This window comes from Erithacus rubecula (assembly GCF_903797595.1).
Source record: "Erithacus rubecula genome assembly, chromosome: 18".
Lineage (NCBI taxonomy): Eukaryota > Metazoa > Chordata > Aves > Passeriformes > Muscicapidae > Erithacus > Erithacus rubecula.
In genome coordinates this window covers 12,023,533-12,048,872 of record NC_136670.1, presented here as the reverse complement: position 1 = coordinate 12,048,872, position 25,340 = coordinate 12,023,533, and the positions used below count along the sequence as shown (strand labels likewise).

Genomic DNA, 25,340 nt, shown 5'->3' with positions numbered 1-25,340 from the left:
TGCATGTGCTGTCAATAGTTTACATAAGTTTAAATTGAACAGAACTCAGGATACAGGACTGCCTATAACAAACTCCAAAGCCAACACAATGCAACTGGAAGTTTAAGAAAATATTAATACAATGAAATGTGTCTATAAGGCAGGCAAATTAGGACTTTAATGTTGTCCTTCATGAGCTTCTATAGTACAGCAAAACTTTGAAGCGCAGTTTCTGGAAAACTTCTTTTTGTTTGTTTTTTTGTAGCTTTGTGTTGTACACAGAAAATCTCTGAGCAGTACAGAGACAGAAGAGATTAAAATTCATTCTGTTCTGGCCTAGCACTGTTAATGCTACACACCTGATTTAGTCTTTTCCCAATTCTTAGGAAAAACATTGGGCTTTGATGTCTTTATTTTTTTTTTTAATATAGCAGTTAGTGCAATTTTATAATTCAATACACATACAAAAGGGTGATTCTCCAGAAAGCAATTGGATTTCCTTAGACCCCACTTAAGACAGAATGAATTTTGTTACATGGAAACAACACGCTGGATTAGTAAAGCTGAATCTTCCAACTGGTGTAACCCAAGGGTTGAGAAGGGAACACGAGTTTGACCAGTGTCAGCCCCAAATGAAACCCATCCCTCCTCCCCACCAGAACCAACACAGCCACGTTCCCATTCCATTCCATAGGGTTTGGGGGCACTTTTAGGATGCTGTTTGCCGTACTGAAAGCCAAGAAACTCTGTAAGATGAACAACCCCTTTTAAAGCTAACGCCACGTAAAACTCCGAGCAAAAAGGCAGGCTAAGGACATGAGGTTGCTAAGCATTAGCAATGCCTTGATTCTTCTGTATTCTTTAAAAATAAATCACTTTTTAAGGGGCCTGAATCTCTGTGCTGGCAGCTGCAGGACACTCTAGCACCGCTCTCCACTGAGCTGCACCAAGGCCAGAGGGAATGGGGCATCAGCGAGGGTGTGCAAAGCAAATTCCCTGCCTTGGTGGCAATTCAGGACCTGGGAATGGGGAAGAAATGGACCCCGAGGCAAAAAGTAACATTAAATAGTAGTAATAATAATAATAACAATAACAACAACAACAATAATAATAATAAAAAAAAGAACAGACCGTTATTTCTAAACACCCATTCAGAACTTGGAGTCGATCTGGGCCCCAGATCTGGTATCTGCACTTGAAATACACAGTTCTCAGGACTGCAAAGAGAGGGATGGACAGAAGAAAGACAAAAGACAACAGCTGAGCTCTGCTGAGGAGCTGCACCCACTGCCTGGGACCTGGGGCTCTCCCCACTGGAGCTGCAGCAGAGCAGGGAAAGGTGGGAGCTTGGGGTTGGTGCATGGATGGGCTGAAAGGCATCGTTTGCAACAGAGATTTGGTGCTGATGAGCCACCCCATTTCACACTCATTAAGCTCCCCAAACTAGAGAAAGAGGTAAATGAAACTGGACCCAGGAACTCAACAAACTGATCACTCAGCTGCAAAGCTTGGGGTGACACTAGACAAAAGCTCACACTGGGAGAGGACTGGGGAGGGAGGAAGAAAATAGGAGAAAAAGAGAATTGGTTGAAATTTTGAGGACTTTCAAGCATGAGAGCTGGGTTCAATTGCACTACATCTTCAGACCCTCTCCCACTACCCTTCTGTGCCTGTCCAGCCCCTGCCCACTTCCCTGACTTTTCCACGGGGTTTGGTGGCCAGGTGACACCCTGTGACAAGACAACCTCGTTCCTTAACAACCTCTGGTCCCCACCTCTGTACTCACTGCTCACTTTTAAACATGTGATGCATATTCCACCCAAAATCTGCTGAGGTAACCGTATTGTTTTTAATAGCAAACAAAACTAGTTCAGATCACTGAACAACCCCCTCCCTCCCTCCCCAAAAAAACAAACCAAAAAAACCCACAAAACAAACACCCAACCCCAACAACACTATTCACGCATTTTGGCTCAAGAGGGCAGTAGATATTATATTTCGCTTTCTCTTTTGGTTGGTATCTCATTTACAATATCCACCACAGATTCCTACCTCCCCGGGTAGGATAATGTGCATAAAACGTGTTCAAGTTCCCTAAGAACAGTCGGAGCAGAGCAGCGGCCAAGGGAGCAGCAGGTGTGGCCAGGCACAGGGAGCTGCTCCGGGAAAAAGGGACTGGAAAAGTGAATGCAAGGTCCGAAGGAGCAAGAGACCAGACGCTGGTTACTCGTAATGTTAACGATGATTTTGTGTCCCCCTCTCTAAGAAGGGAGGGTTACTGTTTCTTTAATAAGGCACTAAATAGACATGTTACATAAAGGAAAGATACATTTTAAAAACTTGTACAAATTCATCAGTTTTGTACCTTTCATGACAAACTAGATTTATTCCTTTGCGGTACTTTTTTTTTTTTGTGGCTTTTTTTTTCTTTTTTTTTTTTCAGGTCAGCAAAATTTAGGTTACGTGACTGTTAAACTATGAAGATTTTAAGAGCTGTGGAAAAGCAGTTTGAAGTATTGAGAAGGTACAGGACTATTTCTAGGCAGAAATAAAACAAGAAAAGCAAAAAGCAAAAAAAACCCCAAAAAACGATCAAACTTCAAGTTCAGCTATTCATCATCTTCTTTAAAATACATATAAATATTGTTCAAATGGTCAGAACTTCAAAACCGTTCTCATGGTTACGTGTTTTTTTTTCTTTTTCAAGTAATAAAAAAGTTGCTTAAAAACAAGAGTTATTGCCTTTATATCTTTCATTTATGTCACTCTACTAGATAGCATCCTGCAGGAAATCAAATCACACCCCCTTGTAAAATCCTCGCTCTCTGCGGCTCCCACCGACCCTTCCTCAGGACCCACCACGGGATTTTTCCCTTTTGCCTTCTCCCCCTCGCTCTCTCAGGTTTCCCACTCACTCACAAATTCACCACGGGGGTGAGGCCCCTACCAGACAGGGAGGTGACAGGAAATGTCAGCAAGAGCAGAGCAAGACAAAACGCTTCGGGAACCAAGAGAAACGACCCGCGCAACGCGAGGCAGCGGCACCAGGGGAGGACCACCAGAAGAGCTAAGGGGGGTCGCTTCTAAAGCCTTCAGCATGGTTTTTGTAGCCTTTAATTAATACAACACAGGAGCAGATTCATTCCCATCCACTGTACCTGGCGCCTCTTTAGCTGGATAACAAATGTGAAAAATAGCGACAAGCGGGGACGGCGGAGCCGCGGGACACGCTCACCCCAAATTGGGGTTTGGGAGGTTGAAATGAAATTAAAATGATGTTCATCACCACCACACTCTCCAGCTCATCCTTTCAACGAGACATCTAAACCCAGCTGAAGGGCAGCCAGTGGGTGCGTTACCAGTTCCTCACATCGACCTCCACAACCACTGCTTTGGCTCCAACAGGGCCCTTCAGTTGAACATGGAAAGAAATAAACCGAAAAACACTTTTGTTCCTTCAGACACAGAAGTTTATTCTCAACCCCCACCACCCTCCCCTCCGAAAAGTTAGAGGTTGTCAAAAAAAAAAAAAAAAAAAAAAAAAAAAAAAAATCAAGTAATTTTTTCCTGCTTCAGTCATTCCTGACTGCGGGAAGCAGGGAGTTTTCATTTTACCTTGTTACTCCAATAATCCTACGGGATGACAGACAGACACACACCAACTCCTCTGGCTTTGTAGGGAATGTATAAAAGCCGTGGCTGTCGGCGGCCACGCGCAGGGACTCTGGAAATTCAGGATTTGCATAAGCTGCAGTCTCGCTCACCAGGGCTGCCATCTCCACTCCAGCCATCCTCCTCCCCTTCCAGCTACTTTGTTCTTCACTTCCACATAGATCCCTTAACAGGTTCATGGTAGACATGATAGAGGCTTTGACCAACACAAGCACTGACATATTTATATTAAAAAATAGTGCAAAATTTCAACATTTATATAAATAACTCTAAACCCCTGCTTTTGATTTTTTTTTTTGTTTTTTGTTTTTTTACAATGTAATACATGCTTTTTGAGTTGGCACTCAAAAAATTGCCATTTTTTTCTTCTGTTCAGAAAACAACTTTTTTTTTTTTTGAATAGGCCTCTTCTAATACAAAAATACTCCTGCTCCTTACACATACACTTTCTCTTATTTTTAATATATATTTATATATTTATATTGCAGATCTTTAAACAAAATGGTTTTTGTGCAAATATTTTGTTTTTAAAGATAAGTGAAATAATCAAACAAAAAAAAAAAAAGCATTCACACACAGCCCAACTAGAAACAAACAAACAAAAAAAAAAGACTACAGTTGATTTTTTTTTTCCTTTTTAAACGTCTAGACATAGCTCAATAAAGAAATGTTTTTGCAAGCTTGGTAGGCTTGTGCATTCAGACCAGACATAACAAGTAAATATTTATACACGGAGAGATGGGGAAGGGCTTCTTCTTTTTTTTTTTCTTTGCTCATCTTCCTCAACTCTCTCTCTCTCCTTTTCCTTTTAACGAGAAGTGCAGAGTGTTTCATTTACTTTCTTGCCTTTTTCTTTTTTTTTTTTTTTTTCCTTTTCCCCTTTTTTTTTTTTTTTTTTTAACAATTTTTTTAAAAGGGGTGCCCTTTTTGTTTCTCTTTCTCTTTGTTCCACGCCGTGGTGGTGGCGGTGGTGGTTGTGCTCTCAAGGCCATTGATGTGTGGGGGATGGAGTCTGCTGCCCTCCAGCATGGGGGGCACCCCGCTGCTGTTCTGCTGGTGCTGGTAGAAGGTGGAGCCGGGGTAGTGCCCGATCACCTCGCTGTAGGTGGGCGGCGGCCCCTCCATCCTGCCGCTGCTGCCGTAGCAGGTGGCGCTGATGCCAGAGTTACTGCTGGGCGGGCACGGCCCCCCGAACACCGAGTTATCTATCAAGTCACTGTCGAAGATGGTTCTGTTCGGGGGGGCGCGCACCGACTCCCTGTTGAGCTCCATCTGCTGCTCGGGGTCGCGCAGCTGCAGCGTGCAGGGTCCCTGGTAGGGCGGCGGCTCCTCGCCGTCCGACAGCGAGATGGTGGGCGGCAGGTCGATCTCGTGCTGCAGGTACGGGTAGGTGGGCTGGAAGCGGCTGAAGCGGTCCCGCTGCAGGAAGGAGGGCACGGGCAGGCGCTCGCTGGGCCGCGGGGTGTAGATGTGCTGCTGGGGGGGAGAGCAGAGGCAAGGGTCAGGGGGCGGGGGGCTGCAGCGGGGCGGGGGGCGGCCGGCGCCGCGCTCAGCCCTCACCTCGGTTATGCCGCTCCCCGACACGGTGCTTTCCGAAGGCCACAGGCTTCCCTCCTGCAGGGGAAAGCAGAGGAGAGGCCAGGGTGAGCGATGGCAGCGGGGTTAAAGCTCCTTCTGCGTCCAGGTGTCACCCTGAGATGACACTGTCACCGTGTTCCTGCCCCGCCAGCACCAACCGTGCCCGCTACAGGCACAGGGAAAATCTTACAGGATCTTTCCAGTCTAACCTTCTCAGGCTCGGCTAGGGTTTTTCCCAAGCTAGAGACCTTTCTCTAATGTAAACACAAGAGAAAGAATTACAACAAAAGATAAACACCTGTTGGATCCTTGAGAAAGCCTGGGACAAGAGGTGTTTCCTTCTCTGACCTATGAATCTTTTGTATTTTGTTTTGCATGAAGTCTCTTATTTAAAGCTGTGGTTTTCTTCAATAAATTGCTCTTTCTTGCTGCATGCAAGAGGGGGTCACATTACTGTGCCCTCTCACCACTCCATAACCCCATACAGCAACAACCAGCTCCAACCAGCATCTCCAGTACAATCATGTGGATGGGAACATGCTCCAGTGTTACCCCATCACCACTGCAAACACCCCTTCAGATCAAAACTTCCCTCCCCTTGCACCTCCATCTCCATTTAATGGATAATTTGCAGAATGAATGATGAGAACAGCACCAGCAAACAACCCTCTCCCATTTGCAGACATCCCCCCTCCCACCCCCAGCACAGCTCCTTCCTGGTTCAAACATGCCAGAGGAATATTTTTTTCAATTTGTGATCCATGAGCCGTGGGTGATTCACAAGACATCAAAAAACGCTCCATGAAATAATGACAAGATTTAAAAAAAAAAAACCAACAAAAACAACAAAAACTAAACCCAAAAAAACCCCCTCACACCCACACTCTGATGCTCACAACCACGGACATCATGGGAAAATAAAGATAATAAGTGAATAACCAAATGTTAAGCCTAATTTTGATTTGACTAAAAAAAAAAAAACCAAAAAACTCTGTAGCAACAGGAAGGTTTCAGAGTATTTTTTCCCCAAAGAGTAAGTAGTCCTTAGCTTAAATAGACTGAGGAAGAGAATTGTAGAGGTTTTTTTACATTGCAAGCATCACCCTGATCCTGAGATCCAAACCTCAGTGCCAACAACCCCAGGCACGGTGAAGCCACAATTTCCCCCAAACCCTGAGACTAGTTTACAATTCATGATCAAAACAAACAAACAAAGGTTCTTCCCATCTGCTGGTGATACTCTGAGCACACACTGTTCACCCCAGACATTTTTGCCTTAGGATCTGCAATATTTAAATATTGCTAATATTCACATATAGCAACACCCCTCTGGCAGGCAGAGCTGGAGGAAAACAGCCAGGAGGCTTGTAATTATAACCTGGAACTTCCCAGCTCCTTGCAGGTGAATCTCCAGCTCTGGCACTACTAAGCCAGGCACAGGCAGAAGTATTTAGCACCAGTGGGAAAAAAAAAAATGCCAAGGAAAAAAGAAACCCCCTTTTTCCCTTAAAGTGTTGCACTGAGAGGATGGTTGAGCAAACCACACACCTTTCTCCTATAAGAACTCCTATTCTCTACCTGCCCCAAGCACAGCACCAGCACAACATTAAAATCTGCAGAGAAACCACCCATTATATCCCCCACCCTCCTGTTTTCTCATTTTTCCCCAGTGCTGGAATATATTTTCCCCTTTGGTATCAGGGATGGAGAGCATCCATCAGGTTCTGGAATGTGAAGCTCAGCCCTGCACACAAACCTCAAGGCAGGGCTGGTGGCAGTGCAAGGAAAAGGGTGATTTAAATGGGAATGAGACTGCCCAGAGTCTTCCCTCTTCCCCATGGCTTTTCCAGGAGCAGAGGTGAAGTGCCACATGCCAGCACCTTCCCTGGGCACACCTGAGCCGAGCTGCAGCCCCTTCCTGAGCAAGACAGCCCAGTTTCACTCCAGACCTCGAGACTCCAACCTGGAACTGTTTCCACAGGCATCCACTGTTTAGTCTGGTCCATTTCACATGGACTCCAGAGTCTGCAGTCAAAGGATCCAAGAGGAACCACATCTGCCACAGGACCAATCTCACCTCCAACTCTGACACAAAGAACCCAGGAAGGACTTCCAGTGTCACCACAGGCACTGCCAGCCTGTCACCTCATCCCAAAGGACACTGAAGCAGTGGGCAGGAGCAGGAAGCACTCCCAAAATTGTGTTTACTGTGCCGTGCCCCCGTGGCAGACTTCCTGAGCAGAGAGTACCCCGCTGCCTTCTGCTAGATGTTTTATATTTAACTTGGCAGTGGGCAGTGCCATGGCAATATCCCATCTGCTCCCCCCTTTCCTGGCAGTGATGGCAGGCAGATCCCTTGAGGGTGGCTGCAGCCTGGTGCTTCCCAGCCCTGCCAGGCTCAGCTGGGGCATCCTGCTGTGCTGATGGGTAGGGCTGCTCCACCCAAAACATGCCCTGCCCCAAAGTGCCCACTCACCCAGAGCCTGCACCAGGATCCTGCCCATGTGCCTGGAATCACAGCTCTGGCTCACACACCATTCAGCTGCTTGTACAGATGAGGTCCAGGAATGATGCCCTGGGCAACATGTGGATGCAAGAGCAGCAAACAGCAGAAACAGCATTAAAATGGGATTCTCAGAGACAGGAGATGCAGGCAGGAGATCCATTTTCTGTAGGAGCTGGATCTCTGCTATTATTAACCAGGACTCCAGGGCCTGGCCATGCTCCTGTGCCCACAGCTGACTGACCACAGGCACCCAGGGCTCCCCAACACAGACCCCTGCCATACACACCACCATGGAACCCATCTGGGGAACAGCTCAGCACCCCTAAAAACTCCATAGCAAGATTAAAACTGCTGGAAATCAGTAGTCAGAGGAGGGCAAAGCCTCAGGGATGGAATACATCCCTGCTTTTAGCCTTCACTTTGGCCCTGGGATGGCTCCAGGGCCCCACTGAGTCAAGCAAAACTGCAGGAGCAACATCACTGCAAACCCTCAGCCTCTCCTCACCCACCTCTGATTCTCAGAATAGGTAGGACTTGAATCCATCTCAACAATGAACAGCCTAGAAAACCCAAGGTTTCTGAAATGAAAGATGAGATTCTGCTGTCTCATGAGTGACACAGTTGTAAAAGCCTCCACAAATAATGCAGGACTTGCTGCAGAACCTAAAATTACTTTTAAATTTCTTTTCAGACATCAATCTTCAACTTTTTTAGAACTACTTGTCCTAGTGATGTCAGAGAATTTTCTCTTTAAAGCTGCATGGTACAGATTAAGTCTCTGAGCCTTCAGGAAGACTCATTTTCTATTTTGGGGGACAAAGGGGTGCTTGGAAATTGCACTCACACTACTTTTTCTTGGGGGGAGTGGGATACCACTGTTCCAAAGGTGCAGGGAGAGTGCTATTCTTACAGAAAAAAAAGTTAACAGTATGATTTCTTATATTCTTAGTTCTGGAAAATAAAAGATACTTGTCATGAGGAGACAAGAGTTTAAGTACAGCAAGAATGGTGATGGAGAAACACATAAAGTAATACAAAAACTGCTTGCCAGAGAGAGCCGCATTAAAAAACCCTTTAGGGAAATTAATTTCTCCTTCAGCTGTAATTTTTGAGCTGCAGCATCATAAAAGGACAACTCCAGCAGACCCAGCAGCATCCTGACCATGGGATGAACTGCTTTAATATTTCAGCAGATGAAAAGCGTGAACGCAGCTCCAGCGCTCGTCCGCGGTCACGACACCAAAATGAAGTTTGGGATTCAAAAAGCCCAACACCAGTTCAGTGCAAGTTTAATGGGCTGTATAAACCAGTATCCAGCCCAGTGTGGACTCTGCCTGCCCTCCTTCAGACTGGAGCTGTTCTGCATGGACAGGCTGAGCCTGAGAGCTGCTGCCTTTCAGGTCTTTATTAGGCTGGATCCCACTCTAACGAGCTCCCTGCTCGTTAGGGAATCTCTGCTGCACACACAGCATGGACAGGGCAGGGAGATGGGGAACACCCAGAAAGATGGGAAAAATAATAAAAAAAAACCCTTAAAATTATACATTCCTATTTCTCTCCTTAGCTCCAAAAAAGGTTTTGAAGACTCCACATAGCCAGTGGGGTTGAGCAGAGGGACAGATGTCAAACACAGCTGAAAAGCCATTTAATCTCTGATGTGTCTGAAGGGTGAATAAGTAACAGAGCTCAGCCAAAAAATGGCTGGAAATTTTGGCCTGGTAAAATTTAAAGTAGAAGAAAATAATAAAGGAGAAAAAAAAATTTCTTTTTTAAAGAGTCAGTTTTTCATTCAACCTGAAATTTTTGGTAAATCTCCATGTAATTTTGTCTTTTCTTTCCATGTGAGCCTTTTTAACTCTTTTTAAAGAAAATAAAAAAGCAGATCACTTGAGAAAACAAAAATCACTGTATTAAAATAAAGAGGGCTTGATCTGAACTTCACTTTGAAAGTGTAAAAACAACACAATTGGAATTGTGCAGGTAAAACATTCTGGACACGACAATAGAGTGAAAGAATCTGAAAATGGGAAAACAATGTTTCTGCTATTTCCAATAACTCATGTGCTTGGATGCCCACACTCTGCTGCTGCTGGGAGTGGGTGCAGGGGCCCTAAGAGGAACAGAAGATTTCTGGGGGGAGCTGGGATGTGTGTGGGGAGCTGGCTCTGATCCCCAAAGCAGGGAGGTGCCTGAGCCATCTCCACCCTCACACCAGCTGGCTGAACGTGGGATCAGGAATCCTGTGGGATTCCCATCCTGAGCTGGGATCATACCCTGCCCTCTGGAGAGGGGCTCCACAGCCCATGGAACAAGGAGGGGATGGAATTGGGTTGAGGTTTGCACAGCTCTGCTTCACAAAGCAGCCAAGAAGGGACCTCTGTCTGCTGTGTGACACAAACAGCACCCCTGGGCAGCCTGCAACTGCACTGAAGGCTGGCTTGGAGAAAGATCTTAGATATCCCTCTCAAAAAAAACCCCAAAAAAAACCCAGAGGAGAGAAAATGGAAAAATAGAAGAGAAAACCCCCAAGCATTTCCCGTATTTGATCCTTTTCCTGCAGCAAGTATGGATTTGATTCAGGGAGCACAGCTCCACACAGAGCACCCCACAGACCCAGCAGTGTGTCCTGCCTGCCCTGGCAGCCTGCAGAGGAGGGGCCATGCAGCAGGGACCTTGAGGGAGCCCTGTTTAAAGGGCTCTATGACCCTTCAGGGTGAATGCTAAAGAAGAAAAGTATCAGTACAAGACATCCCTGCACTGGAGACAGAGCCACAGAGGCAGCAGTGAACAGAACATGCTCACCCTCCAAGAAAATGTGATGCCTTTTCTCTATACATCCTTCTAAGTCTCTCTGAGCCACTACAATTGAGGGAACTGCATGAACCAACATCTGCCTCGAGGCTGGCAAGGCTTCCCTTCAAATCCCTGTCAGAGGTACAATTCACACGTTTCTCCTCAGGCTTTTATGAAGCCAGGAGCTGGGTTACAGAGAGCCTCTTGCACATCCCCTTGGAGAGCTCTCTGCTTGTCTGGCTGACAAGTGCTTGCTGTCCCTTCCACTGCAGGAATGCAGCAGCACTGGGGAAGGCTGGAGCCAGTCAGAGTTTCCTGCTCTCTGCAGGGCAGGCAGGAAGGTTTTATACAGTCACTTGAGAATCTAACTGGAGCAAAGGACTGGATAGTTTGGGACTGCTAAACCAAGGCACATGAACCCCAACCAGCTGAGGGTGGTGGTCTCAGGAACAGGACATGCCAAGAACAGCCTGGTGCAGTCACTTTACCAATGGAAAATCCGAATTGCAAAGCTCAGGGGGAAGGCAGAGGCTGTGGCTGTCCATACCTCAGCACACACAGCACCCCAAAGACACAGAGGCACCCACAAAATGCCCATCCCCAACAACACACAGAGATGATGCCAAGGCCAAGAGAAGCTGGCAGGCGTGGCTGGCAGAGCAGGTGTCACTTGCTGTCACTTACTGAGGAGAGGTTCTCGTCGCGCCGCCTGCCCTGGCTGTGCCGGCTGATGAAGGAGCGCGCAGAGAGCTTGTAGTGGTTCAGCAGGCACGTGATCACCACCACCATCACCATCATCACCACCACGATGATGATTATCTGTACAAACTCCAGCTCCGCTGCAAGACAGACAGACAGACAGACTTTGAGCCATCAGCAACAGCAGCGGGTAACTGAGCACAAGGACAAGTGAAGTGGCAGAGACAACACTGACAATGCTGCATCCTTCCTGTTACAGCCTTCCCACGTGGGCTCTGTGTGCCCTCAGCCCACAAAAACCTCATTCATGCACTTTTTCAGTGTCACAGAGCAGTCTCCAGGAGGGATCTTGCAGATAATCTGTACTTCAGAGTGTTTCCCAGCTACAGCCCAGACTGCACTTCCCAAAGACCTCCTGGGTGTCCCCAGTGCTGGGCACAAATCCAGGAGCATCCCAGTGCCTCACGTGCCTCTCTTGGGGCTGCAGAACCATGAACCAACATAATTCATCCTAATGAAGCTGTTCAGCTAAATGCAAGTTAAATTTCTGCAGTTCCCTTCTCATCACCTCCAGGGAGGACAGGACTGAGCCCTCCTCAGCACATCCCTGCACAAGCACACATCTCTGTCCCAGGGCTCAGACAGGGTGGCCCAGGGGACAGCACAGCACAGCAGGCAGTGGCAGCCCCCATCTCTGAGGCTGCCCACCCACAGGGGAAGCAGGAGGGGAGAGCTCCTGCTTTGGGGTAAGACACAGATGGGTGTGATGCCTCTGCCACATCCCACAGCTCCAGACAGCCCTCAGCTCAGGGCTCAGCCAGCTGACAGTGGCAGCTTGAGTGGCTTGAACTGGCAGAAAGGAAAACTGCCAAAAGCCCTCCAAACAAACAAGAACAAGCAAACAACAGACTATCCTGTTAACTCTGCAGACACTTGGCAGGAGGCAGCGAGAAGGCACTCCTAAAATTTCCTAAGGAAATAATTCCTCACACCTCTCTGAGGCTTAGGAAAATTGAGTACTGGAGGCAAACATTGTGCTGGGTCATTATTTCCATGAATTTGCTGCCCAGGGAGTACATGCCATTCCCAAACTGCTCAGTCACTACCCTCAGCCCCCTCCATGCCTCCAGTGCCCAGCACAAAGGAGGGGCCAGACAGCAAAATTCAATCATTCCAGGGATTTACACTTAGCTTGCTTCTCAGCAGTGACAGCTGTAAAATCCAGCTGGGGAAAGCTAAGCTATCATGGATGCTGCCATCTATATTTAATCTATACAGACACACACATATAGATCTGCAGACACACAGCAAGGCCCTTCAGACTCAAAGGGCACCACTCATACCAGCTGGGGTGGTTTCTGCTGAGTCAGGCAAATTTATTAAGTTTTTTGGGTTTTTTCTTTTGTTTAGGTTGTTTGGTTGTTTTTTCTGTTTTTTTTTTTTTTTTTTTTTTTTATGGAAAGTTTTCTCCTGACAGGTGGCATTTGAGTGCCAGTAAAAGCAAATAAATGTCAAGAAAACAGTCCAGGTGGTGAGTGCTGCCAGTTACCTTGGAGCTCTTTCTGCTAAACAGCAGCTATTTCTGCCACTGCCCAAAATGCTCCACCAGCTCTGCCCACTGACTGCAGAAAGCAGAATTATACCTTGAAAGCAGGAGCCTTATCTGGCACTTTGAGCTGGATGGATGAGGGACTTGGAGGCCAGGCCCTAAAACACAGCTGGCTCTACTCAGAAAGGTTCAACATGGGTGGGAAGAGAGGGATTAAAACCAAACATTGTTCAAGAGTTTCATCTTAAAAATTCGTTTTAGTTAGAATAAAAAATAAGCTCTGGGTCTTTCACAGCAAACCCAATAAGTTGTGCAGTACCACTGTGAGAGGAAGATCCTGGAAATAAACCATATCCCCATAAACTTGATCCAGCACAGCTCATCTGTGGGACCCAAAAGCTGCTCCTGGTGCCCTGTGCTGGAGGAACTGGCTGGAACAGGAGCTCCCTGCTTCTGAGCAGAAGCCAGACTGACCACAGGCACCACCACACCAAAACCTAAAGTGCTGGGAAAGGGGGAGATGTAAAACCATTTAGAAAAGACACAATGACTCTTCCCATGTCACTGTGCACTTCCCCTCACTGTGCAGGGCTGTCCCTACACATCCCAAAAAACATGTCCTGGTGCCAGCTGTAACTGAGCACTGGCAGCAGCCCCCAGCAGGGTGAAGCTCAGCACCCCAGCCTGGCACAGGACACCCCATGAAGAGCCACATCCAGATCTGCACAAAGCATTATGGAAAACAAAAACACTAAGCAAAAAAATCCCCAAATGTTTTTAAGAGGATGAGTCATTTCAGCCTCAAAATGCAGCATATGCTTTGGCCATGGTAAGAAAACACAAGAAAAAATATAAATGAAGCCAGTGATGGAAAACTTCCTTTTCTGTTAAAAGGGGTTATATTTCTAAAGAAAAACAAGGCCAAAGTAGTAGTAAAGTCAAGTTCCTTTCCTAGAACAAGAGATCCCTTAAATGAACCAAACCCTGCTAAATTGGTCCTGACAAATTCAGTGACACAGGTGAAGTTTTGGCCATTGGGAAGTGCTGCCCCAACTCCTTCTCAGGAGGGAACACACAGGATGTGACACTCAGAAATGACCCACACCAGCTTCCTGCACAGACAGCCAGCAGAAGAAAGGGTGGGAATTCCAGCAGCACCTGGGACAACACACCAGTGTCTCCTCACCCCTCTAACTGGGGATGTTCTACCTGCTCTAGCTGGGGATGCTCACCAAGAGGTGCCACAGGAAGGCACAGGGTGATTACCAGGACAAAGGGGATGCTGCCCTCCAGCAGGGATGCTCCTCCTGCCCCATCTCTACCCCAGGCTCTGAGGAGCCTTACCATGCCCAGGAGCAAACCCATCCCTTGTGCAGGGATGAGCTTTAATCCCAAGAACACTCAGGTTGCCCAATCTGGCCTTTGGAAAAAATAAAATAAAAGTCAAACCAAAACAAACAAACAAAAAAAAAAAACCAAAAAGACACACTCAATTTGTGCTTTTCATGTTTCAAAAGACTCATACCCACTCGAGGCACCAAAGTTTCTGCCAACTCTCCCTCTGTTTTAACTTGTCTTCATGGGCTTTTTTCTGCAGAAGGGAAAACAAACCCAACACACTGCAAAGCTGGATATACTCAGTAAGATTTTTATCCAAGCAGCTCAGTCAAACTAATGAAGAAAGATCATTAAAAACCCAAAGTTTGAGTTAATATGTTATTATACAAGTGCAATTCAGCTGCTATGCTAATAAAAAGCCTTTGGGGAATGAAAAACAAGCCAAACTGCAAAGCACATAATTTATAATTCTACTGGTATTCTTAAAAACACACACACAACAAAACAAGAAAAAAAAAAAACCACTCAACACATTTTGTATTTGGCTTCCTAATCATTGTCACTTTTCAATTAGAAGAGACCTCATTCCATTTCTCTCTGTAATTTTCCCCAAGGGAAGTGTTATAAATGCACTAGGCTTTACAAGATGGGCATATTCCGCCTCCAAATGCAAGGCAAGGTCACACTAATTTAATTTTGCATAATTTTTATTCCAGAATACATTTCAAACTAACAGGTTCAGACATCCCATGTAAGTGACACAACCTGCTTTTCCATGTTCTCTGTCTAGACGGGGCAGCTCCAGGAGCCGTGTGTGCAACTGCTCTGCATCCCAGCACTTTCTGCTCTGCAACCCCCAGACCCTCCCCTGCCCAAAAGGGGCCTTGGAGACCAGGGAGAGGCACTTGTCACATCCCATTCTTCATCTTCAGCACTCACTTGCCACTCCCAACCATTCCTGCCTTGAACAAGGGCTTCACAGAGGATGATGGAGATCTATTAGTGAGTGATGCAGATTTTCTGCCTCCCAAAGCCTGTGCACTCCACTCTGCTGTGTTGCTGCAGGAAGGTGCATCTGGGAGCTTCCTTGAGTCCTTAGAAACAAAATATTGGCACCCACAGGTTCAAATTAATTAATGTATTTACAAGGAGGGAGAGTGATTTGAGTCAATGGTGATGCTGGGGGCACCCTCACGGCCATAGCCTTGCCTTTTACAGCAACATTTCAGTTCATAAAATTCTTCCTATAAACTTTATTAATGCTCTTCCTTCCACACAGAGTATCTCTGCAGAAGACAAACTCTTCAAACCATCACAAGTATAAAGGAGAAAAAAAAATCCAAATAAAACCTGTATTTTGCTGCAATCATTCCAGACACTCCACCTATCATTTACAGGTGGACAGGACAGCTCAGAGGCAGGGTCTCAGCCAAGATGACCTGTACTTTCAGCCACATATAAACACACATCTGCAGGTCAAACCAGTCACCCCCAAGCTTCAATTACAATTTCTGTATCTACTGGAATTGTGTATCATGTGAGAAATGATGAGAAAAAGTGAAATTACTCAGCAGATAACAGCTAAGATGAAGAAATGTAGCTGCACTAGCCATAACTCCTAAGGAAAAGAGTTTAAAAAACCCTCACACACTTAACACACTCACACACTCTTACACAATTACAAACTCACACACTCTTACACATTCCTACACACTCACACATACTCTCACTAAAGAGTGATCTCCCTCTCAGAGGCTGTGGACAGCAAAGAAGAGATGAAAGAACAAAGAAATTCAGATGGCAGATTACTCACCCTGGCTCATCCGCTAGGTCATCTTAGAAACAATCAGAGCAGGCAAAGTCATTACTGCACTATTTTTGTATTAGCATCTGCTACATTTATCTTCTAATACCTCCATAAACCAGATATGAAGGGCCATCAGATTGTCAACAGTTGTGTTTGTTTACAAGACAGCACGGGCAGTACTGCAGATAGATACAGAACATGACCCCAATATTAAGAGTGCTGCTGCTGGCACTGACTGGCAGCACCTTGAATCTGCAGCAGCACCAAGGCATCAAAGGGACCAGGATCAGGCCTGGGACAAGGCAGGACAGCTGGGAATGGATCACTTTGGGCCTGCACAATTAATAGCTAAACTTCATTTCTGCATTCAGCACAGTCAATTCTGATGCAATGAGCAGAAAGGATGCTGTGTGAGCCAGTGAGGACAGGCTGAGGTGGGGCAGGAGGGCAGGGAGCAAGTGAGACTCAGAAAAAGGAGCCAGTTGAAAAAAAAATCATTGCTGGAAAACAGGGGATAGGGCCTCAAGAAGTCCTGCTCATAGTGCCAAGCTTTTGGCCATAACTGTGTTTAATACAGTTCTTTTCCTTCAGATGTCACCCCAGGTAATCAAGCATCACATCCTCTGAGTCACTGACAAATGATGGCCTTATCCCCCCACCCCCATTTTTGTTTGTTTTAAAGGAAACGGCTCCATTTTACGCTTAATAGTCACAGAAATATCAGACTGGTTTGGGCTCTGAACATTTTTTAGTGCTTAAAAAACACAGCAAGTGTCCTGGGCTTGTTTTCAGAAGGTGACCTTCCCTTCCCAAGCTCACCAGCTCGGTGGCAGCTGTGGGGAGGGGGACACACATCCAAGGGCCAGAGAGGCAGCATCAGCATGGCAGAACTCAGCTTGCAGAGGGAAATGGCAAATGTGAGAGCTGGGGTCAGCAGCTCTGCCAGCCAGGACAGCCTGGCTCTGAGCAGAGACCTGTCAGCTGGACACTTGTTTAGAGAAACTCCTGAAGACATGAAACAGCTCCCCCAGAGCAATGAGAACTAACAAGGTTCTTTGGGACACACAGACTCTCTGAAATCTTGCATATGCCAACCTTTTCTTTCTTTTCTCTGCCTATTTCTCTCACCCTCCCCTTTTCCAGGATTTTTAGACGAGGTATTTCACACACAGGCTGATCCCAGCCTGCCGAGATGACTGGTAGGAGTACATGGCTTTTGAAGTTACTCCCAAGGGTGAGAACAGCTGAACTGAATTAAAAGAATAAAGCAATTTTGATTTTGCACTTAAAAGACAGGTAAATTTGCTTGCTTGCTAGAAAATATTGAGCAGTGCTCACAGCCCCCACCAAGCTGAGAACATCCAAAATATCTCCTGTTTCCCCAGAGGAAGCACAACTGGATGATATCTGGGCAGGGGTGAGGGCAGAACATCACCCACCCCTTTGAACAAGAGCACCAAGAGAGAGGGACACAAGAGCAAGAGTTTACCATCTGCAATCATAAATAGCATGAACCTGAAAAAAAAAAATAAAAATCTACCAAATAATGAGTGACAAAACACAGCACGCAATATCCGGAACAAACCCCACCAGCTGACCATGAAAGAGCAAACAGGTTTTGTTTGTCAGGGGTATTTCTAACAGCCAGCAAAAAGAAACACATTAATAAATAAGTATTTTCGTATACCCTGGAAACACTCCTGATCAATATGTGGTTTGCTGCTGTAGAGGTTTTTCTTCTCCCCTTCCAGCCAGCAGAAACTCATGACAAAGGAAAGCACATCTCATTTATGAACTTAGCTATAAATACTTTTGCTAACTGCCATTTAGGAATTTCATTTCCTGCTTGAGCAAGTCCTGTTGAAAGAGGCAATTACCAAATTTGTTTCTAGTTACAGAAATAGATGTTTGTCGCTGCCCACATCTGTTTCGACAGACAAATTGCCAGACGCGGGCGCTCCAAGGAGAGCAAGTGCTCCATGCAGGGAGGGCTCTGCCCCCTCCCCAGAAAGCCAGGGGCAATTTCAGGCATTGGGGTTCTGATTCCAGCTCCCTCCCAGCCCTGTTTCCCACTGCAAGGGAGCTGCCTCGTGCTGACAGGGCACCTGCAGCCTCCCCCAGCTGCATCCACCTGCACATCCCCCAGCAGAGCAGCAGATTCTCCCTCCTGCTGCTGCCAGGGGACACCAGGGAATGTGGGACGCATTTTCAACAAGAGGCCGTGAGTTCTGGGGCTCATGAGGCCCCAGCAGGCTGCACTTGCTGTGCACACAGCAGGGACATGGCACAGGGCTGTGGAGATGGGGGTTTGTGGATGTCATCAGCATCAAGCACAGCCTCTCCCTGATGAACAGGTGCTGTACGCACTGGGTTTCACCAGGTGTCTCTCCACACTGGCTGTCCCCTGGAAAGTTTCCATTCCCACTTATTCTTGGGATCAAACCATCCACTGGCCAATTCCCAGTGTGCTCAGCCCTGACCCTGCCAGAGCCCAAAGCAGCTCCAGGTGCCCTGGGCCAGCACCCAGCCCTGTCACAGTGCCCAAAACAGCTCCAGGTGCCCTGGGCCAGCACCCAGCCCTGTCACAGTGCCCAAAACAGCTCCAGGTGCCCTGGGCCAGCACCCAGCCCTGTCACAGTGCCCAAAACAGCTCCAGGTGCCCTGGGCCAGCACCCAGCCCTGTCACAGTGCCCAAAGCAGCTCCAGGTGCCCTGGGGCCAGCACCCAACCCTGCCACAGTGCCCAAAACAGCTCCAGGTGCCCTGGGGCCAGCACCCAACCCTGCCACAGTGCCCAAAGCAGCTCCAGGTGCCCTGGGGCCAGCACCCAGCCCTGCCACAGTGCCCAAAGCAGCTCCAGGTGCCCTGGGGCCAGCACCCAGCCCTTTCACAGTGCCCAGGAAGTCCTGTGGGACCAGTGTTCGTGCAGGGGCACCTCCAGACAGCAGCAGTGCCTGTGCCACAAGCATGACACCCATGAACTCACACCCAGCACTCAGCTCAGGGACACGACTGAGGTGCAGCAAAGCCACGGAACACCCCAAATTGTGGCTGGGTAACCTGTGATCCTCCAGCATTTCTGCTCTGTACCAGCATGGCTCCCTCACACCACTTCACTCATCACCCAGCACAGCCCCAAGGAGCCCCCTGGTATTTGGGAACGGTGCTGGGGACCCTGCTGTGCCCCTGTCCCGAGGCTGCAGCTCCCCCAGGGGCCCCAGGACAGGCAGCAGTGCCACAGGGGCTGCCCTGGCTCGCAGACGGGTGTTGAAACCCAGATTGAGCAAGCTGGCCAAAGCCACACAGGTCATGACAGCGCTGGAACTGCGACCGGATTTCCTCAGCACGGTCCAGGGCCAAAAAACGGGAAACACTCCCTGCTCTGCCTCTGCCCCAGCACTGTCCCCATCTGTGCCACTCTGCAGCTCCTGCTCACCAGAGGAGTGACCTTTCACAAGGCAAGTTACTCCCAGGAACAAGGACAAGCTTAAGTTACAGGCAAAATTATGCATTGCAGGGAAAAAAAATATGCAAAATGCATGCAAATGTCCAGACAAGGCACACTGTGTCTGGTCACTGCAGGATTCGGGTTCAGTTCTTGAACTGGTGTGAACTGGTCGCTACCACCAGATGGGAGCGAATGCATGTACAGTCTCACAGAGATGTGGAAAAAAATTATATATATATATATATACACACACACACCAGAGTGAATGGGGGAGGTGAGTACAACCGCCCCAAATCTGACAAAATTAAAGGTAATAAATTTACTTCCACCTCAGCTGCAGCAACAGCCTGAGAAAGGTTTTAACTCCCACAGCAGATCTGCTGGGAAGTCTGTTTCACTGGGGGGTTCTGCATGTGCAGGTTTTAGGGCACACACAAAGAGAAGGCCAGGCACGATGGGGTTTGGGGCCAAGAACAGGGCTGGGGTCACCTGCCCGTCCTGAGCATCCTCATCCTGGGGTTCCCTGCCCTCCTCAAGCAACACAATCACCATTCCCATCCCGGGGTGCTCTGCCCCCTTCCCCGAGCATCCCAGAGATCTCTGCCCTCCTCGAGCATCCTCATCCCCATCCTGGGGTGCTCTCCCTCCTTCCCTGAGCATCCCTACCCCGGGGATCCCTGCCCCTTGCCCCGAGAAGCCTCATCCTCATCCCAGGGTACTCTGCCCCCTCCCCTGAGCATCCACATCCCCATCCCGGGGTGCTGTGCCCCTTTCCCCGACCATCCCCATCCCCATCCCGGGGTGCTCTGCCCCTTTCCCGAGCACCCCCATCCCCATCCCCATCCCGGGGTGCTCTGCCCCTTTCCCGAGCACCCCCATCCCCATCCCGGGGTGCTCTGCCCCTTTCCCGAGCACCCCCATCCCCATCCCGGCCCATCTGCGCCCCTCCTGCCGCCCCATTGTGCCGCTCCCCGTCCCGTCCCCAGACACACGGGACAGGGGGGCTGCGGAGAGCCGACCCCCGGGTCAGCCCCCACAAAGGGCTCGGGGGGCGTTGGAGGAGCCCCGGCCCTGCCCCGCCACCTGCCCGCCGGGATGCGGGATGCGGGCGGCAGCTGCCCCGCACCGGGCGCGGGGCGGGAGAGGGCACAGCCCCGACGGGAGGATTATCCACGGACACAGCCTGCCCCCTTTTCACTGCATTTAACAATAAAGCAGTAGCTATAGCAACGGGGTTAATTAATGCGGCGATTTGCATAACTAAAACTGCGCACCCATTCAGAGGCCGGCGATGTTGGCTCGTACGGGGACCCGCACCCAGCGCTGCGGGACACCCCCGGTGCGGCCATCCCCTGCTCACACCTCCATCCCCAGCACGCGTCTGCACACCAGCATGTGCAAAAGAGCAGGAAAACGGGGGCCGAAGTGTCCCTCGAAAAATTAAAACTGAGGGGAAAAGTGATTTTCAGGGATGGAGGGAGTAAAGCGCATTCCAAGGCAGAGGGGGTAAGGAGATAGGGAATGTAAAGGTTTCAGACTATCGTATAACCAGAGGGGGAAATGTCTTCTCACCACAAACATGCATCTGCATGATGTCTAGACAGTCATAAAAAGGGCAATTAAAGTACTGCAGGCTGCAGTAAGCCAATGTCTCCTCTCCCAGTCTAAACAGTTGAAACATACTGCACGAACTTCGGGGGGGAAAAAAAAAAAAATACAGGATAGAGAGAGAAAAAGACAAGTTTGTAAGGAAAAATGTTTTGAAATCCAGCTTTAAATAAGGCAGTAAATTAATTCAACCTTGTCACATCTCTGCCTTATAACATATCAAATATTCCGCCTGCGTCCTGTCTAGACTGCGATAACAAAGGGCATTTAAAGCCCTGCAAGATGCGCTGACAGAGTGGCCATTTAAAGACGCAGTATTGCTTTCTCCATCTAAAACGATTTGTCAGATGGAGTTAAAATGAAAATGATAAGTAATCACTCTGGTTCACAACCATTTCAAAAGGAAAAAAAAAAAAAAATAAAACCACAAAACCCCCACAGCTCGTAGATATAAATCCCACTAAAATCATTCCAATGTATCATTCCAGTGGGATTTGTCTGGCCTCTTTTTTATGGCATTTGCTTTTTTTTTTTTTTTAAATTTATTTTATTAATCTGAGATGTCAGAAGCTTTCTGCAGCACATGCATTTCTAAATAGGAGTGTATTAAGTTTGAAAAAATCAGCTCCAAGTTTTAACTGATTTATTGGCATAAAATGATGACTCGTGGAAAAACACTATTATAACCCCAAGGGTTAAAAACACCGAAAAGGAATTTTTGTTTCTATTTACTTAGAAACAAAAGAATAAACTGTATCACATGAGAAAAACTGGCCACATCACTGACACAGCTGAGCCTGCTCAGTCCCATCCTCAGGAATGCAAAAAAGAAAAGAAAGTTAAAGCAAACTATGCGGGTGTGTGGAGTGTTGGATTTTGTACTGAGAAAGGATGGCTTTTCTGGAAAAAGCAAAATAAAATACAATCCTGTCTAACACCAAAAAAACAAAACAAAACAAAACACTCTCCCTCTCTGAGCTTTATCAATGTTGAAGAACCAAAACACCCAAAATAAAATATACAGGTGAAATCACTGATCTGCTGAACAGGAGGGCAAACACTGCCCATGACAAGGCCAGGCCACACTGAACCAACACTTCCACCACAGTGCAAGGCTGGCCTGAGGCTTTTGTTGTCACCTGGCATGAGCACAAGCCCCTGGCATGACCCTGTGCCCAGCCCTGGGTCCAACCCCACTGCCCAGTCCCCTCTTCATGGGAAGGTGAGAGTCACCCCTGGAAACCCAGAACCAGCTTGAATTCAGTTCTTCTCTGCTCCTCACCCTATAGCATCCCACCACCACCTCATCTGCACCTCCCTCTGTCTCCCAACCCTTGTTTCTTAATTATTATTTTAATAAGACTGTTTCCAACTTCATTGTTCATTCCGTAATAGCCCAAGGGCTACAACTGTTCATTAGACAGAATTTCTGCTTTAATTGCACTGACACAGATGTGTAGGTTATCTGGAAGAAATTACTAAAATGAGCAGTAAAGAATGGGGCTGGATGCTTTTCTTCCCTTACAGAGAGTTTAATTTAACATTATTTCCCCCCACACAAGCAGCATCATTCGCTGCACTCTGGGTTGCAGAGGAACTAACCCCAAACTGTTCCCACTGCACACAGGTGCACGAGGATTCCCACAGGGGCAAGAGGGGCAGGTTTGGGGGCTCTGTGGTTTTTTTTCTGCCAGTGGGGTGGTCTGTGAAAAATCAGTGACATTCCCCAGAGAGTGGAAGCACCTGGGACCACAGATTAAGCTTTGGGGAAGAAGTTGGGCCAACACTGCTCAACATGCCTGTCCCTGCAAGTGCCGGACTGGGGTGGGAAACAGGTTCCCTTGGTCCCCCCTCACCACCAAAAAATGTCATCACTTCTGCTCAACAGTGCCTGAGCTTCGAAGCCACCATGGCTGTGCAGCTGTCAAAGCCATGGAGTTCACATGAACTTCCTCTGCAATTCATGTTGGCAAGAGCCAGACACATAATAGCCCTGGATTCAGGGAGAAAGAGCTGCCAGCATCATTTCTATTTAAAACCTCTATTTGAGCTTCATAGACTCATTCTTCACACATGATACACACGCACACACACACACAAAATGCAGAACTGAGCCAGATTCAGAAGCATTTCACTTCATCAAGAGCAATGCCTAACAGCAATTTCAGGTTTTGGCTCTCCGTGACTATTTAATAGATTTTAATTCAATATTAAAAAGCATGAACCTGCCAATTTTTTGTTATGTCTTCTGACCAGGAAGAAGAAAAGAGTTGTTCCCAACTCCTTTATCAAAGCATTCCCTCCTCCAGACAAGGGGCTGAGCCCAGAGGCACCTCCTGGCCAGGGCAAGGCTGACCAGGGTGGGCTGGGGCAGGGCCAACAGCACAGGTACAAGTCCCATCTCTAAATATGTCTAAAAGCCACTAAAAATGTCTCCTTCAGCCAAACTTGTCTTTTAAGAGGGAAGCAAAATTTCACAAATGCTTCATGTTTAAAAAGCCTGCATTAAGGTAAAAACCTTCCCGTTGTTGCTAGGGGACTTGCTTTGTATCTGCTGAAAACCTTTAAAATACCACCATTGTATTTAGGAAAAAACCACCCCGAGACTGAAGCACCTCGTGTGCTAAAAATCAAGAGACAGAACACTTCAGTTCCATCCCTCATTTGCAAGTACTTTGCTCAGGCCTGACTTCGTTTTGTGTCTTGGTCCTCGACGCTTTTTGGCAATTTGCTCCAGACTTACTGGCAAGGGCTAAAAGGTTTCTATTTAGCTGGTGTCAGCTGAGCATCTGTGCCGGCAAGAACTGGAGTGGGGGTGATCCCGGCTGCCTTTCAAAAGCACATTTCTTTCTGGGAGCTGCCACAGTAATTTTCGCTCTGGGTGTGTTCGGGGAGCGGGTGATTCCCTCCGCAGGGGCGCAGCGCTGCGTGCGGGGCGCGATCCCCGCAGCGCGGGCAAAAGGAGCTGGGAACGCTCCCTAACCTGTGACCCCGGACAACAAAAGGCAGGGAGAGCGTCTAGACCTGCAGTCTGCCGGGGAGTGAAGGGAGCATTGTGCTCCGGCACACTGGGGCAGGAGCGCGGCGCAGCCCCAGCTGCAGCGCAGCACCGCCGGGCTGGGGGGGCACACACGGCCCCCCGAGCCCTTCCTCACCAGCACAGCGCCTTCCCCTTCCTTCACCCCTGCCCGGCACATTTCCAGCCCCTGGTTCCCCTTTGCCTCCGTGTGTTTTTACACAGAGCATCCCTGAACGCGGTGATCCTGCAATTCCAGCCCCGTGCAGATTGCCAACAGGAAGGAGCAAAAAAGAAATGCGTGTTTCCTTCCACAGAGCCTTTATTTTTTGTGGGGTTTCTTTCTGACCCCCGGTGCTCTACAGGCACCAAATTCCAGAGCTCTATAGGCTCCTACTCTGGAGCTCTTAGGCTCCTACTTTGACGGGTAATCTTCTAAATAAGCAAAGCAGCTAATAGTTAAAAAGGTTATTTATTACAAAGCACATCTTATTACAAAGCCCATCGGTCTCAACAGGCAAGCAGACAAGCAATGGCAAAAAGCAGTAGCAAATGCAGTGGCAATAAGCAAACAGCTAGAGGCCCTGGCAAAATCCAATTGCTAAAAGCACCAACCCTCCCCAGTACAAACTCTTCTATAGGATTTTTCCTACCAGCTAAGATGCAAACTCAGACCAGCACACCTTAACCTGTTACAATCCTAGTTTCTTAGCACACCAGGTTATGTATAGACTATGCATACACTGTATCTTGTTCTATCTGAAAAATGTCAGCAATATTCTCCCTATAGTTCTGTTATGTCTAAACCCTGTCTACAACTCTGGGCCTGGAGCCTCTATTGAAGATATCAGTATGGTTCAACCTTCACTAGAACTCACTCTGCTACAGTGGCATTTGAAACTTTTCACTTACTAAAAGCATTAGAACCCATCCTGAAACTTACTAACTTACATCCTGACTTACTAACTTAAAAATCTACTTCATGTGTGAGTGGCTTAATATACTTCAATCCATCCAAAGGCTTTAATTCAATCCCTGCACTCTGATTTCTCTCTGAAGAATTCAGAGAGACCCCTGGCTCACTGACTCCAACACCCTTCCTTCACCCCTGCCCATCAGGTTTCCAGCTCCAGGTCTCCCTTTGCCTCTGTGTGTTTTTGCACAGAGCATCCCTGAACACAGTGATCCTGCAATTCCAGCCCCATGCAGACTGCCAACAGGAAAGAGCAAAAAAGAAATGCATGCTTCCTTCCACAGAGCCTTTATTTTTTTTGCTTCCCTGTCTGGCTCAGTTAAAAGGGGACAAACCAAGATGCTGCCTCTCTGCCAAGCCTAGAGGTCAGCTCAA

The 25,340-nt window shown here is 47.8% G+C and overlaps 1 protein-coding gene across 3 annotated transcripts in view; it reads right to left on the bottom strand.

The window, feature by feature from the left end:
- Positions 1-3,932: 3,932 nt before the first annotated feature.
- PMEPA1 (prostate transmembrane protein, androgen induced 1) overlaps positions 3,933-25,340 on the bottom strand; it is a 41,024-nt gene continuing 19,616 nt past the window's right edge. For 2 of the 3 annotated variants that reach the window (XM_079321442.1, XM_079321444.1), the window contains 3 exons: positions 11,213-11,367; positions 5,212-5,265; positions 3,933-5,127 (listed from right to left, as the gene is read on the bottom strand). In XM_079321442.1, the coding sequence (XP_079177568.1) occupies positions 4,561-5,127; positions 5,212-5,265; positions 11,213-11,367 (776 nt within the window). In that variant the 3' untranslated portion in view covers positions 3,933-4,560. The remainder of the gene's footprint in view (positions 5,128-5,211; positions 5,266-11,212; positions 11,368-25,340) is intronic. The other variant, XM_079321443.1, reaches the window with a different exon arrangement.